Source organism: Heterodontus francisci, chromosome 16, assembly GCF_036365525.1.
Source record: "Heterodontus francisci isolate sHetFra1 chromosome 16, sHetFra1.hap1, whole genome shotgun sequence".
Taxonomy (NCBI): domain Eukaryota; kingdom Metazoa; phylum Chordata; class Chondrichthyes; order Heterodontiformes; family Heterodontidae; genus Heterodontus; species Heterodontus francisci.
The window spans coordinates 95,207,781-95,222,152 of record NC_090386.1 but is presented as its reverse complement, the minus strand read 5'-3'; the positions used below and the strand labels follow the sequence as shown (position 1 = coordinate 95,222,152).

The 14,372-nt window shown below is 56.0% G+C and overlaps 3 protein-coding genes across 3 annotated transcripts; all 3 read right to left on the bottom strand.

Moving 5' to 3' along the window:
• Positions 1-2,791: 2,791 nt before the first annotated feature.
• LOC137378333 (mucin-2-like) lies at positions 2,792-5,676 on the bottom strand. The gene is made up of 2 exons (XM_068048591.1): positions 4,906-5,676; positions 2,792-4,822 (listed from the first exon to the last, which is right to left on the bottom strand). The coding sequence occupies exons 1-2, from the start codon at positions 5,674-5,676 to the stop codon at positions 2,792-2,794; spliced, it is 2,802 nt and encodes a 933-aa protein (XP_067904692.1).
• Positions 5,677-5,876: 200 nt separating this feature from the next.
• Positions 5,877-8,153, bottom strand: LOC137378332 (mucin-2-like). The gene has a single exon (XM_068048590.1). It carries the CDS (start codon positions 8,151-8,153, stop codon positions 5,877-5,879), a length of 2,277 nt encoding a protein of 758 aa, XP_067904691.1.
• A 523-nt stretch (positions 8,154-8,676) lies between these two features.
• Positions 8,677-12,022, bottom strand: LOC137378330 (uncharacterized). Its single transcript, XM_068048589.1, has 2 exons — positions 11,995-12,022; positions 8,677-10,460 (listed from the first exon to the last, which is right to left on the bottom strand). Exons 1-2 carry the CDS (start codon positions 12,020-12,022, stop codon positions 8,677-8,679), a joined length of 1,812 nt encoding a protein of 603 aa, XP_067904690.1.
• Between the last annotated feature and the right edge of the window lie 2,350 nt (positions 12,023-14,372).

Sequence of the window (14,372 nt, the reverse complement as noted above, 5' to 3'; positions counted from 1 at the left end):
TCCGGGTATTGCAGACAGTGAGTGTACTGGGTATTGGAGATGGTGAGGGCTGCGGGTATTGGAGACGGTGAGGGCTCCGGGTATTGGAGAGGGTGAGGGCTCCGGGTATTGGAAATGGTGAGGGCTCCGAGTACGGGAGAAGGTGAGTGCTCTGGGTATAGGAGCTGGTGAGGGCTCCAGGTATTGGAGACGGTTTGAGCTCCGGCTACCGGAGACGGTGAGGGCTCCGGGTAGGGGAGAAGGTGAGTGCTCTGGGTATAGGTGCTGGTGAGGGCTCCAGGTATTGGAGACGGTTTGAGCTCCGGCTACCGGAGACGGTGAGGGCTCCAGGTATTGGAGACGGTGAGGGCTCCGAGTACAGGTGACGGTGAGGGCTGCAGGTACGGGAGACGGTGAGGGCTCCAGGTATTGGAGACGGTTTGGGCTCTGGGTACCGGAGACGGTGAGGGCTCCAGGTATTGGAGACGGTGAGGGCTCCGAGTACAGGTGACGGTGAGGGCTGCAGGTACGGGAGACGGTGAGGGCTCCAGGTATTGGAGACGGTTTGGGCTCCGGGTACCGGAGACGGTGAGGGCTCCGGGTACGGGAGACGGTGAGGGCTCCAGGTATTGGAGACGGTTTGAGCTCCGGCTACCGGAGACGGTGAGGGCTCCAGGTATTGGAGACGGTTTGGGCTCCGGCTACCGGAGACGGTGAGGGCTCCGGATACGGGAGCCTGTGAGGACTGCAGGTATTGGAGACGGTGAGGGCTCCGGGTAGGGGAGAAGGTGAGTGCTCTGGGTATAGGAGCTGGTGAGGGCTCCAGGTATTGGAGACGGTTTGAGCTCCGGCTACCGGAGACGGTGAGGGCTCCAGGTATTGGAGACGGTGAGGGCTCCGAGTACAGGTGACGGTGAGGGCTGCAGGTACGGGAGACGGTGAGGGCTCTGGGTATGGGAGACAGTGAGAGCTCCGGGTACGGGAGCTGTTGAGTGCTCCAGGTACAGGTGCTGATGAGGTCTCCGGGTCCGGGAGCTGGTGAGCTCTCCGGGTACTGGAGACTGTTTGGGCTGCAGGTACCGGAGATGGTGAGGGCTCCGAGTACAGGTGACTGTGAGGGCTGCAGGTACGGGAGACGGTTTGGGCTCCAGGTATTGGAGATGGTTTGGGCTTCAGTTACCAGAGACGGTGAGGGCTCCAAGTACAGGTGATGGTTAGGGCTGCAGGTAAGGAAGACGGTGAGGGCTGCAGGTACGGGAGACGGTGAGGGCTGCAGGTACGGTAGACGGTGAAGGCTCCGGGCACGAGAGACGGTGAGGGATCCAGGTACGGGAGACGGTGAGGGCTGTGGGTAAGGGAGCTGGTTGGCTCTCTGGGTACGGGAGCTGCTGAGCTCTCCAGGTATTGGAGACGGTTTGGGCTCCGGCTACCGGAGACGGTGAGAATCCAGGTATGGGAGATGGTGAGGGCTCCGGGTATGGGAGACGGTGAGGACTGCAGGTATTGGAGACAGTTTGGGCTCCAGGTACCGGTGACGGTGAGGGCTCCGAGTACAGATGACGGCGAGGGCTGCAGGTACAGGAGACGGTGAGGGCTCCGGGTATGGGAGACAGTGAGAGCTCCGGGTACGGGAGCTGTTGAGGGCTCTGGGTACGGGTGCTGGTGAGCTCTCCGGGTACTGGAGACGGTGAGGACTCCATGTATTGGAGACGGTTTGGGCTCCGGGTACGGAAGACAGTGAGGGCTACGGGTATTGGAGATGGTTTGGGCTCCGGGTACCGGAGACGGTTTGGGCTCCGGGTACCGGAGACGGTTTGGGCTCCGGGTACCGGAGACGGTGAGGGCTCTGATTGTGGAAGACAGTGAGGGCTCTGATTACGGGAGACGGTGAGGGCTGTGGGTATTGGAGACGGTAAGGGCCCCGGATACCGGAGCCGGTGAGGGCTCCATGTATGGGTGACGGTGAGGGCTCCGTGTATGGGAGACGGTGAGGGCTGTGGGTATAGGAGACGGTGAGGACTCCGGGTATTGGAGACGGTGAGGGCGCCAGGTACAGGAAACGGTGAGGGCTGCAGGTACGGTAGACGGTGAGGGCTCCGTGTACGGGAGACGGTGAGTGCTCCGGGTATTGGAGAGGTTGAGGGCTGCGGGTATTGGAGACGGTGAGGGCTGCGGGTATTGGAGACGGTGAGGGCTGCAGGTACGGTAGACGGTGAGGGCTCCGTGTACGGGAGCTGTTGAGGGCTCTGGGTACGGGTGCTGGTGAGCTCTCCGGGTACTGGAGACGGTGAGGACTCCATGTATTGGAGACAGTTTGGGCTCCGGGTACCAGAGACGGTGAGGGCTCCAGGTACGGAAGACGGTTTGGGCTCCGGGTATTGGAGACGGTTTGGACTCCGGGTACCGGAGACGGTGAGGGCTCCAGGTACGGGAGACGGTGAGGGCTCCGGTTCTGGGAGATGGTGAGGGCTCCGGTTCTGGGAGACGGTGAGGGCTCTGATTGTGGAAGACGGTGAGGGCTCTGAGTACGGGAGACGGTGAGGGATGTGGGTATTGGAGACGGTAAGGGCCCCGGATACCGGAGCCGGTGAGGGCTCCATGTACGGGTGACGGTGAGGGCTCCATGTATGGGAGACGGTGAGGGCTGTGGGTATTGGAGACAGTGAGGGCCCCGGATACCGGAGACGGTGAGGGCGCGGGGTACGGGAGACTGTGAGGGCACCATGTACGGGAGACGGTGAGGGCTCCGGGTACGGGAGACAGTGAGGGCTCCGGGTACGGGAGACGTGAGTGTTCCAGGTACCAGAGACGGTTAGGGCTCCGGGTACGGGAGATGGTGAGGGCTCCGGGTACGGGTGACGGTGAGGGCTTTGGTTGTTGGAGACAGTGAGAGCTCCGAGTACGGGAGACGGTGAGGGCTTTGGGTGTTGGAGACAGTGAGGGCTCCGGGTAAGGGAGAAGGTGAGGACTCCGGGTATTGCAGACGGTGAGTGTGCTGTGTATTGGAGATGGTGAGGGCTCCGGTTATTCGAGACGGTGAGGGCTCCGGGTATTGGAGACGGTGAGGGCTGCGGTTATTGGAGACGGTGAGGGCTCCAGGTACAGGAGACAGTTTGGGCTCCGGGTACTGGAAACGGTGAGGGTTCCGAGTACAGGTGACGGTGAGGGCTGCACGTACGGGAGATGGTGACGGCTCCGGGTACAGGAGACGGTGAGCTCTCCGGGTACCGGAGACAGTGAGGGCTCCAGGTATTGGAGACGGTTTGGGCTCCGGGTACCGGAGACGGTGAGGTCTCTGGTTCCGGGTGACGGTGAGTGCTCCGCATACGGGTGACGGTGAGGGCTCCAGGTACGGGAGACGGTGAGGACTCCGGGTACCAGAGACAGTGAGGGCTCCAGGTACGGGAGACGGTGAGGACTCCGCATACGGGTGACGGTGAGGGCTCCGGGTACGGGAGACGGTGAGGGCTCGGGGTACGGGAGGCTTAAAGGACACCGTGTCCGGGAGACAGTGACGGCTCTGGGTGCGGGAGACGGCGAGGGCTCCGGGTACCAGAGACGGTGAGGGTTCGGGGTACGGGAGACTGTGAGGACACCGTGTACGGGAGAGGGCGAGGGCTCCGGTTCCAGTAGACGGTGAGGGCTCTGTGTACGGTTGACGGTGAGGGCTCCGTGTATGGGAGACGGTGAGTACTCTGAGTACGGGTGATGGTGAGGGCTGTGGGTATTGGATACGGTGAGGGCCCCGGATACCGGAGATGGTGGGGGCTTGGGGTACGGGAGACTGTGAGGACACCGTGTACGGGAGACGGTGAGGGCTCCGGGTGCGGGAGACGGCGAGTGCTCCGGTTCCGGGAGACAGTGAAGGCTCTGTGTACGGTTGACGGTGAAGTCTTCGTGTATTGGAGACGGTGAGGGCCCCTGATACCGGAGACGGTGAGGGCTCCAAGTACTGGTGACGGTGTGGGCTCCGTGTATGGAAGCTGGTGAGGGCTTTGGGTGTTGGAGACAGTGAGGGCTCTGGGTATTCGAGACGGTGAGGGCTCTGGGTATTGGAGATGGTGAGGGCTTTGGGTGTTGGAGACAGTGAGGGCTCCGGGTATTGGAGAGGGTGAGGGCTCGGGGTGTTGGAAACGGTGAGGGCTCCGGGTATGTGAGACGGTGAGGGCTCCGGGTATTGGAGATGGTAAGGGCTCCGGGTATGGGAGATGGTAAGGGCTCCGGGTATGGGAGATGGTGAGGGCTCCGGGTATTGGAGATGGTGAGGGCTCTGGGTATTGGAGACGGTGAGGTCTCCGGGTACTGGAGATAGTGAGGGCTCCGGGTACGGGAGACAGTGAGGACTCCGTGTACGGGAGACGGTGAGGGCTCCGGGTATTGGAGATGGTGAGGGCTCCGGGTACGGGAGACGGTGTGGGCTCCGGGTACGGGAGATGGTGAGGGCTCCGGGTATTGGAGACAGTGAGGGGTCCGGGTATTGTAGACGGTGAGGACTCAGGGTATGGGAGATGCTGAGGGCTCGGGGTACGGGAACGGTGAGAGTTCCATGTACGGGAGACAGTGAGGGCCCTGGGTACGGTAGACAGTGAGGACTCCGGGTACAGGAGACGGTGAAGGCTCCGGGTACGGGGACGGTGAAAGCTCCGGGTACGGGAGTTGGCGAGGGCTCCGGGTATGGGAGACGGTGAACGCTCTGGGTTCGGGAGACACTGAGGGCTCCGTGTACTGCAGGCGGTGAGGACTCCGGGTACGGGAGATGGTGAGGGCTACGAGGATTGGAGACGGTTTGGGCTCCGAATACCGGAGACAGTGAGGGCTCCGGTTCCGGTAGACGGTGATGGCTCTGAGTGTGGAAGACGGTGAGGGCTCTGAGTACGGGTGACGGTGAGGGCTGTGGGTATTGGAGACAGTAAGGGCCCCGGATACCGGAGACGGTGAGGGCTCCATGTACGGGTGATGGTGAGGGCTCCGTGTATGGGAGACGGTGAGGGCTGTGGGTATTGGAGACGGTGAGGATTCTGAGTATTGGAGAGGGTGAGGGCTCCGGTTATTGGAGACGGTGAGGACTCCGGGTATTGGAGACGGTGAGGATTCTGAGTATTGGAGAGGGTGAGGGATCCGGGTATTGGAGACGGTGAGGACTCCGGGTATTGGAGACGGTGAGGATTCTGAGTATTGGAGAGGGTGAGGGCTCCGGGTATTGGAGACGGTGAGGACTCCGGGTATTGGAGACGGTGAGGATTCTGAGTATTGGAGAGGGTGAGGGCTCCGGGTATTGGAGACGGTGAGGGCTCCAAGTACAGGAGACGGTGAGGGCTGCAGGTACGGTAGACGGTGAGGGCTCCGTGTACGGGAGACGGTGGGTGCTCCGGGTATTGGAGAGGTTGAGGGCTCCGGGTATTGGAGACGGTGAGGGCTGCGGGTATTGGAGACGGTGAGGGCTGCAGGTACGGTAGACGGTGAGGGCTCCGGGTACGGGAGCTGGTGAGGTCTCGGGGTACGGGAGCTGGTGGGCTCTCCAGATACTGGAGACGGTTTGGGCTCCAGGCACGGGAGACGGTGAGGGCTCCGGGCACGGAAGACGGTGAAGGCTCTGGGCACGGGAGACGGTGAGGGCTCCGGGTACAGGAGACGGTGCGGGCTCCGGCGACGGGAAACGGTGAGGGCTCCGAGTACAGGTGATGATGAGGGCTCCATGTAAGGGAGACGGTGAGTGCTCCGGGTATGGGTGCTGATGAGGGCTCCGGGTACAGGAGACGGTGAGCTCTCCAGGAATTGGAGACTGTTTGGGCTCCAGGTACCGGAGATGGTGAGGGCTCCGAGTACAGGTGACAGTGAGGGCTGCAGGTACGGGAGACAGTTTAGGCTCCAGGTATTGGAGATGGTTTGGGCTTCAGTTACCAGAGACGGTGAGGGCTCCAAGTACAGGTGATGGTTAGGGCTGCAGGTAAGGAAGACGGTGAGGGCTGCAGGTACGGGAGATGGTGAGGGCTCCGGGCATGGTAGACGGTGAAGTCTCCGGGCACGGGAGATGGTGAGGGCTGCAGGTACGGGAGACGGTGAGGGCTCCGGGGACGGGAGCTGTTGAGGGCTTTGGGTACAGGAGCTGGTGAGCTCTCCAGATACTGGAGACGGTTTGGGCTCCAGGCACGGGAGACGGTGAGGGCTGCAGGCACGGGAGACGGTGAAGGCTCCAGGCACGGGAGACGGTGAGGGCTCCGGGTACAGGAGACGGTGAGGGCTCCGGCGACGGGAAACGGTGAGGGCTCCGAGTACAGGTGATGGTGAGGGCTCCATGTAAGGGAGACGGTGAGTGCTCCGGGTATGGGTGCTGATGAGGTCTCCGGGTACGGGAGCTGGTGAGCTCTCCGGGGACTGGAGACAGTGAGGGCTCCGGGTACGGGAGACGGTGAGCGCTCCAGGAATTGGAGACTGTTTGGGCTCCAGGTACCGGAGATGGTGAGGGCTCCGAGTACAGGTGACGGTGAGGGCTGCAGATACGGGAGACGGTTTAGGCTCCAGGTATTGGAGATGGTTTGGGCTTCAGTTACCAGAGACGGTGAGGGCTCCAAGTACAGGTGATGGTTAGGGCTACAGGTAAGGAAGACGGTGAGGGCTGCAGGTACGGGAGATGGTGAGGGCTCCGGGCATGGTAGACGGTGAAGTCTCCGGGCACGGGAGATGGTGAGGGCTCCAGGTACGGGGGACGGTGAGGACTGCAGGTACGGGAGACGGTGAGGGCTCCGGGTACGGGAGCTGTTGAGGGCTTTGGGTACGGGAGCTGGTGAGCTCTCCGGGTACTGGAGACGGTGAGGGCTCCAGGTACGGAAGACGGTGAGGGCTACGGGTATTGGAGACGGTTTGGGCTCCGGGTACGGGAGACGGTGAGGGCTCCAGGTACGGGAGCTGTTGAGGGCTTTGGGTACGGGAGCTGGTGAGCTCTCCGGGTACTGGAGACGGTGAGGGCTCCAGGTACGGAAGACGGTGAGGGCTACGGGTATTGGAGACGGTTTGGGCTCCGGGTACCGGAGCCTGTGAGGTGTCCGGGTACGGGAGCCGGTGAGGACTGCAGGTATTGGAGACGGTTTGGGCTCCAGGTACCGGTGACGGTGAGGGCTGCAGGTACGGGAGACGGTGAGGACTCCGGGTACGGGAGCTGTTGAGGGCTTTGGGTACGGGAGCTGGTGAGCTCTCCGGGTACCGGAGACGGTGAGGGCTACGGGTATTGGAGACGGTTTGGGCTCCGGGTACGGGAGACGGTGAGGGCTCCAGGTACGGGAGATGGTGAGGGCTCCGGTTCCAGGAGACGGTGAGGGCTCTGAGTGTGGAAGACGGTGATGGCTCTGAGTACGGGTGACGGTGAGGGCTGTGGGTATTGGAGACGGTAAGGGCCCCGGATACTGGAGACGGTGAGGGCTCCATGTATGGGTGACGGTGAGGGCTCCGTGTATGGGAGACGGTGAGGGTTGTGGGTATTGGAGACGGTAAGGGCCCCGGATACTGGAGACGGTGAGGGCTCCGGGTATTGGAGACGGTGAGGGCTCCGGGTATTGGAGACGGTGAGGACTCCGGGTATTGGAGAGGGTGAGGTTTCTGGGTATTGGAGACGGTGAGGGATCTGGGTATTCGAGATGGTGAGGACTCCAGGTATTGGAGAGGTTGAGGGCTCCGGATATTGGAGATGGTGAGGGCTCCGGGTATTGGAGACGGTGAGGGCTCCAGGTACAGGTGACGGTGAGGGCTGCAGGTACGGGAGACGGTGAGGGCTCCGTGTACGGGAGACGGTGAGTACTCTGGGTATTGGAGAGGTTGAGGGCTCCAGGTAGAGGAGACGGTTTGGGCTCTGGGTACTGGAAACGGTGAGGGCTCTGAGTACTGGTGACGGTGAGGGCTCCGTCTACGGGAGAAGGTGAGTGCTCTGGGTACGGGAGCTGGTGAAGTCTCCGGGAATGGGAGCTGGTGAGGGCTCCAGGTATTGGAGACGGTTTGTGCTCCGGGTACCGGAGACGGTGAGGGCTCCAGGTATGGGAGACGGTGAGGTCTCTGGTTCCGGGTGACGGTGAGTGCTCCGCATACGGGTGACGGTGAGTGCTCCGGGTATGGGAGACGGTGAGGACTCCGGGTACCAGAGACAGTGAGGGCTCCGGGTACGGGAGACGGTGAGGACTCCGCATACGGGTGATGGTGAGGGCTCCGGGTATGGGAGACGGTGAGGGCTCCGTGTATGGGTGACGGTGAGGGCTGTGGCTGTTGGAGACGATGGGGACTCCGGGTATTGGAGAGGGTGAGGTCTGCGGCTATTGGAGAGGGTGAGGGCTCCGGGTATTGGAGAGGGTGAGGGCTCCGGGTATTGGAGAGGGTGAGGGCTCCAGGTATTGGAGAGGGTGAGAGCTCCGGGTATTGGAGAGGGTGAGGGCTCCGGGTATTGGAGAGGGTGAGGGCTCCGGGTATTGGAGAGGGTGAGGGCTCCGGGTATTGGAGACAGTGAGGGCTCCGGGTATTGGAGAGGGTGCGGGCTCCGGGTATTGGAGACAGTGAGGGCTCCGGGTATTGGAGAGGGTGCGGGCTCTGGGTATTGGAGAGGGTGAGGGCTCCGGGTATTGGAGAGGGTGAGGGCTCCGGGTATTGGAGACAGTGAGGGCTCCGGGTATTGGAGACGATGGGGACTCCGCGTATTGGAGAGGGTGAGGGCTGCGGCTATTGGAGAGGGTGAGGGCTCCGGGTATTGGAGAGGGTGCAGGCTCCGGGTATTGGAGAGGGTGAGGGTTCTGGGCACGGGAGACGGTGAGGACTCCGGGTATTGGAGACGGTGAGGGTTCTGGGCACGGGAGACGGTGAGGACTCCGGGTATTGGAGACGGTGAGGGTTCTGGGTTTGTGAGACGGTGAGGGCTCTGGGTATTGGAGACGGTGAGGGTTCTGGGTTTGTGAGACGGTGAGGGCTCCAGGTATTGGAGACGGTGAGGGCTCCGGGAATTGGAGACGGTGAGGGTTCTGGGTTTGTGAGACGGTGTGGGCTCTGGGAATTGGAGACGGTGAGGGCTCTGGGTATTGGAGACGGTGAGGGTTCTGGGTTTGTGAGACGGTGAGGGCTCCAGGTATTGGAGACGGTGAGGGCTCCGGGAATTGGAGACGGTGAGGGTTCTGGGTTTGTGAGACGGTGTGGGCTCTGGGTATTGGAGACGGTGAGGGCTCTGGGAATTGGAGACGGTGAGGGCTCTGGGTTTGTGAGACGGTGAGGGCTCCGGGTACCGGAGATGGTGAGGGCTCTGAGAACGTGTGACCGTGAGGGATGTGGGTATAAGAGCTGGTGAGGGCTCTGGGTATTGGAGACGGTTAGGCCTTCGGGTACTGGAGACGGTGAAGACTCCGAGTAGGTGAGACGGTGAGGACCCCGGGTATGTGAATCAGTGAGAGGTCCAGGTATGTGAGACGTTGAGGGCTTCGGGTATTGGAGACGGTGAGGGCGTTGGGTATGTGAGACAGTGAGGACTCTGGGTATGGGAGACCATGAGGGCTCGGGGTACGGGAACGGTGAGAGCTCCGGGTACGGGAGACGGTGGGGGCTCCGGGTACAGGAGACTGTGATGGCTCCGTGTATGGGTGACAGTGAGGGCTGCGGGTACCGGAGATGGTGAGGGCTCTGAGTACGGGTGACGGTGAGGGCTCTGAGTACGGGTGACGGTGAGGGCTTTGGGTAATGGAGACGGTGAGGGCTCCGGGTACAGGCGATGTTGAGGGTTCTGCGTACGGGTGACGGTGAGGGCTCTGAGTGTGTGAGACGGTGAGGGCTCCTGGCAAGTGAGACGGTGAGGACTCCGGGTACGGGAGACGGTGACGACTCCGTGTATGGGAGATGGTGAGGGCTCCGGGGATGGGAGACGGTGAGGGCGTTGGGTATGTGAGACAGTGAGGACTCTGGGTATGGGAGACCATGAGGGCTCGGGGTACGGGAACGGTGAGAGCTCCGGGTACAGGAGACTGTGATGGCTCCGTGTATGGGTGACAGTGAGGGCTGCGGGTACTGGAGATGGTGAGGGCTACGAGTACGGGTGACGGTGAGGGCTCTGAGTACGGGTGACGGTGAGGGCTGTGGGTAATGGAGACGGTGAGGGCTCCGGGTACAGGCGATGTTGAGGGTTCTGCGTACGGGTGACGGTGAGGGCTTTGGGTATTGGAGACGGTTTGGGTTCCGGATACCGGACACGGTGAGGGCTCCGTGTATGGGAGACGGTGAGGGCTCTGAGTGTGTGAGACGGTGAGGGCTCCTGGCAAGTGAGACGGTGACGACTCCGTGTATGGGAGATGGTGAGGGCTCCGGGGATGGGAGACAGTGAGGGCTCCGGGGATGGGAGACGGTGAGGGCTCCGGGGATGGGAGACGGTGAGGGCTCCAGGTATGAATTCTCCGATGAATGCAGCACTGCTTGTTCAGCAGTGTTGTAAGTGTTGCTCCCAGTTTGTACAATCCGCTTTTGGAAAGCTGGATTTTTAGCGATGATATTAATGTAAACAACCTCCCAAGCCAGGATGAACACTGAGCATGACCTCTGCTTGTGTGTTTTCCACAATATCTCCACATCTTAACAAAATTCTTTCTCAGCACCAGCAGCATGTTTCACATTAAGTAAGTAAAAAACAATTAATAAATATGTATGTTTAATTATGTAACCATTTTTATATAGAAAAAATGCTCGTGTTTAGTTGGGGAGTACCTGTGGAATTTTTATCATGTGTATGGGGGTCCTCAGAAGCAAACACATTGAGAGCAGCTGCTCTCGAACATCCTAACTCACTGCCTAAATTTTCTTTCTCTTCATCTCCTGGTCTGCTTTTTTTTGCCAATTACTTTAAATCTGTGTCCACTGGTAACTGACCCACCTGCCAACGGAAACAGATTCTATCCATCCCCTCTGCCAAAACCCTTCATAATTGTGAACATGTATGTGGAGCCAATGACACCCAATACACCAGTGAAGACCATCAAATGACAGAATCGTTACTGTTCCTTGATCTCTTTGCTCTACAAGTCTATGGCACAGGCCATTCAGCTGGTGATTTCCAGCTGGTAAGTTCAAAAGCTCAACGGACCCCAGAGTGCATCTTGTTTGAATGTAAAGAGTCTTTTCTCAGAGGCTCCCTTTCACACATTTCTCTTCACATTTTGTTCCCTATGCTTTTAGAGCCATCAAATATCAGGGGAAGGATGGCTACCAGTCCAGAATGTAGAATGTATATTACATAACACCTATAACATGGAATGTTTAATCAATTCTGAGAAAGAACCTGCATTTCTACAGCACCTTTCACATCCTCAGAACATCTCAAAGTGCTTTGCAGCCAATGAAGTGTTTTGTTGCTGTAATGAAGTAAATGCTGCAGCCAGTTTTGTGCACAGCAATGAAATAATAACCAGATAATCTGTTTCGGTGATGTTGGTCAGTTATAAGGTATAATCTATGATGGATTATTTAATAATGTATAAGGTTGGATGCTATTCTGCTTATTTTTAAAATTTATCCTTCAACGTATTTCTCCGCATCTCTATCTGTTACAGGAAAGTGGGTCTTGGTGTCCTCATCACTAAACCTTTCACTAAGGTATGGTTTCTATTCAAAAGCCTAAAGGTCAGGGAATTAATGGCACTGGATTGACCGCTGAAGGTGGTGACATATTCTAAACGTTATCCATGAGAAGGTGACTATTGGAATTCCATTGGGATCTGTTCTGCCGAGATCTTCTGCTCTTTTGCAAATACAGGATTTGTTTGTAACGTTAAACCTTTTAGCGAGTTAACCAGTGCATGCCAACAAAAACCCATTACCAAAAGTGAAAAAGGAATTGGATATGATGTATTGCCATTTACTGCGTGTCAGTGCGAAGATGTTGTTAATCAAGTAATGGAACACAAATCTGGGCCTTTACATGTAAATTAAAATGTTTTGTTATCAACCCAATTAAATTACAAGACTTAATTTTCAATGTAAGGGTGATTTGCCAATCAAGTGAGGAGTCACCTTCCACTAATGCATTTTGGAAATCCATTTCGAATCATTAATTCAAGTAATCAGAAAATCATGCACCAAATTTCTGATATGTGTTCCATGCTGGGTCAGGCTATAATCCACAATTTTGAGCACCCAGTCTTTGAAACAGCAATCACGTTTCAGAACAGCAAAATACTGCGGATGCTGGAAATCTGAAATAAAAACAGAAAATACTGGAAATACTCAGCAAGTCTGGCAGCATCTATGGGGAGAGAAGCAAAGATAACGTTTCAGGTCAATGACCTCTTGTCAGAAACGGAAAAAGTTAGAAATATAACAGGTTTTAAGCAAGTACAGAAGCAGAGGGAGAAAAGAACTAAAGGGAATGTCTGTGATGAGGGTGCAAGGCAGGAGAGATTAAATGACAAAAGGGGTAATGCTGCAAGGCAAAAGAAGATAGTAATGGGACAAATAAAGAAACAAAGATGGGTCTACAGGAGGTGAAAATGGCAACAGCCCAAACATCGCCAATAGCTGCCATCCAAACAAATAGGGGCAGAGGTTATGATCTCAAGTTGATGAACTCAAAGTTGAGAGTGGAAGGCTGTAAACTGCCTAAGTGAAAGATGAGGTGCTGTTCCTTGAGTTAACATTGAGCTTCATTGGAATGGATAGAAATAGATAGACTAGCAGAATGGGCAGACAAGTAGCAGATGGAATTTAATATACAGTAAGTGTGAGGTGATGCATCTTGGTAGAAGCGATAGGAAGAGGCAACATAGACTTAATGACACAGTTCTAAAGAATGTCCAAGGACAGAGGGACTTGGGGTGTGCAAGTCTTTGAAGGTAGCAGGATATATTGAGAGAGTAATTAGAAAAGCATATGTGATCTTGGGCTTCATAAATAAAGGTATTGAGAACAAAAAGAAGAGAAGTAATGCTAAACCTTTATGAAGCTCTGGTTAGCAGCTTCTCCAGCCTAACCTTGTAGCTAAAATCCATTACCTCTGGTTAGATGTGAAGGTCTTTGAGAGGGTGCAGAAGACATTTACTAGAATGGTTCCAGGGTGATGGATTTTAGCCACAAGGTTAGGCTGGAGAAGCTGAGGTTGTTCTCCTTGGAGCGAAGGAGATTGATGGGAGATTTGATAAAGGTGTACAGGAGTATGACAGGCTTAGATAAGGTAGACAAGGAAAAGCTATTCCCATTAACTGATGGTACAAGAACTAGGAGATACAGATTTTAAGGTTTTGGGCAAGAGATGCAGGGGGGATATGAGGAAGAACTTTTTTACACAGCAAGTGGCAATGACCTGGAATCGCTGCCTATGAGGGTGGTGGAGGAGATATGATCAATTATTTCAAAAGGAAATTGGATGGGCACTTGAGGGAAATAAACTTTCAGGGCTACAGGGATAGAGCAGGGGAATGGGACTTACTGGATTGCTCTACAGAGAGCTGGCATGGACTCGATGGACCAAATGGCCCCTTCTGTGACTTTATGACTCTAATAGTATGGGGGATCATGGCCAGAGTTGGAGTGGGATGGAGAACTACAATGACAGGCGACCGGAAATTTGGATTCACGCTTGCAGACTGAGTGGAAGTGTTCAGCAAAGTAATCACCCAATTTGCATTAGGTCTCCCTAATGTAAGGAGAACAGATAGAGTAGGTGGAGGAAAACTATTTCTGCTGGTTGGGTAGTCTAGGAATAGGGAACACAGTCTAAAAAAATTCAAGCCAGACCTTTCATGAGTGAAATTAGGGAATACGTCTTCACGCAAAGGGTGGTTGAAATTTGAAACTTTCTTCCACAAATGGCAATTGATACTCGATCAATTGTTAACTTTGAAAATGAGATTGATAGATTTTTTTAGCCAAAGACATCAACGGAAATGGGGCAAAGACAGGTTAATGGAGATATGTTGCAGATCAGCCATGATCTCACTGAATGATGGAACAGGCTCAAGGGGCTGAATGGCCTCCTCCTGTTCCTATGTTCTGAATGTAGAGGAGATTGCATCATGAGCAATGAACACATTATATTAAATTGAAAGATGTACAAGTAAATCGTTATTTCAACTGAGAGAAGTGTTTGGGCAGGGCCCACTCAAGAAAATTTAAAGGCACCATGCACTGAAACAACTGACTGTGCATGACACAGGGAACATTGGATACAAATATCTTGACCAATAATTATGGAACTTTAGAATATGCATAAAATTAAAGGACCTCAATGAGAATACAGATTCCAATAAATGATTTCCACATCTTGCAAACATATTCCAGAAAAGGTACATAATGTTGTGTTGTGTAACTGCCTAAAAAAATATGGATGAGTACAAACTGATGTGAGGGTTAGAAGAAGATGATCAGATGTGTGTGGTGAGGAACGTGTATGGTGT

Excerpts from the sequence above, each read along its gene's own strand:
- LOC137378333 (XM_068048591.1), bottom strand. The coding sequence starts at position 5,676 with ATGGAGCCCTCATCATCACCTGTACTCGGAGCCCTCACCGTTTCCCGT. Across the intron at positions 4,823-4,905 it reads TGGAGCCCTCACCGTCTCCG|AGCCATCACCGTCTACCGGA; the intron begins GTATCCGGGGCC and ends TTCCACACTCAG.
- LOC137378332 (XM_068048590.1), bottom strand. The coding sequence starts at position 8,153 with ATGCGGAGTCCTCACCGTCTCCCGTACCCGGAGCCCTCACTGTCTCTG.
- LOC137378330 (XM_068048589.1), bottom strand. The coding sequence starts at position 12,022 with ATGGATTTCCAAAATGCATTAGTGGAAG. Across the intron at positions 10,461-11,994 it reads CCAAAATGCATTAGTGGAAG|CTTTCCAAAAGCGGATTGTA; the intron begins GTGACTCCTCAC and ends CTAAAAATCCAG.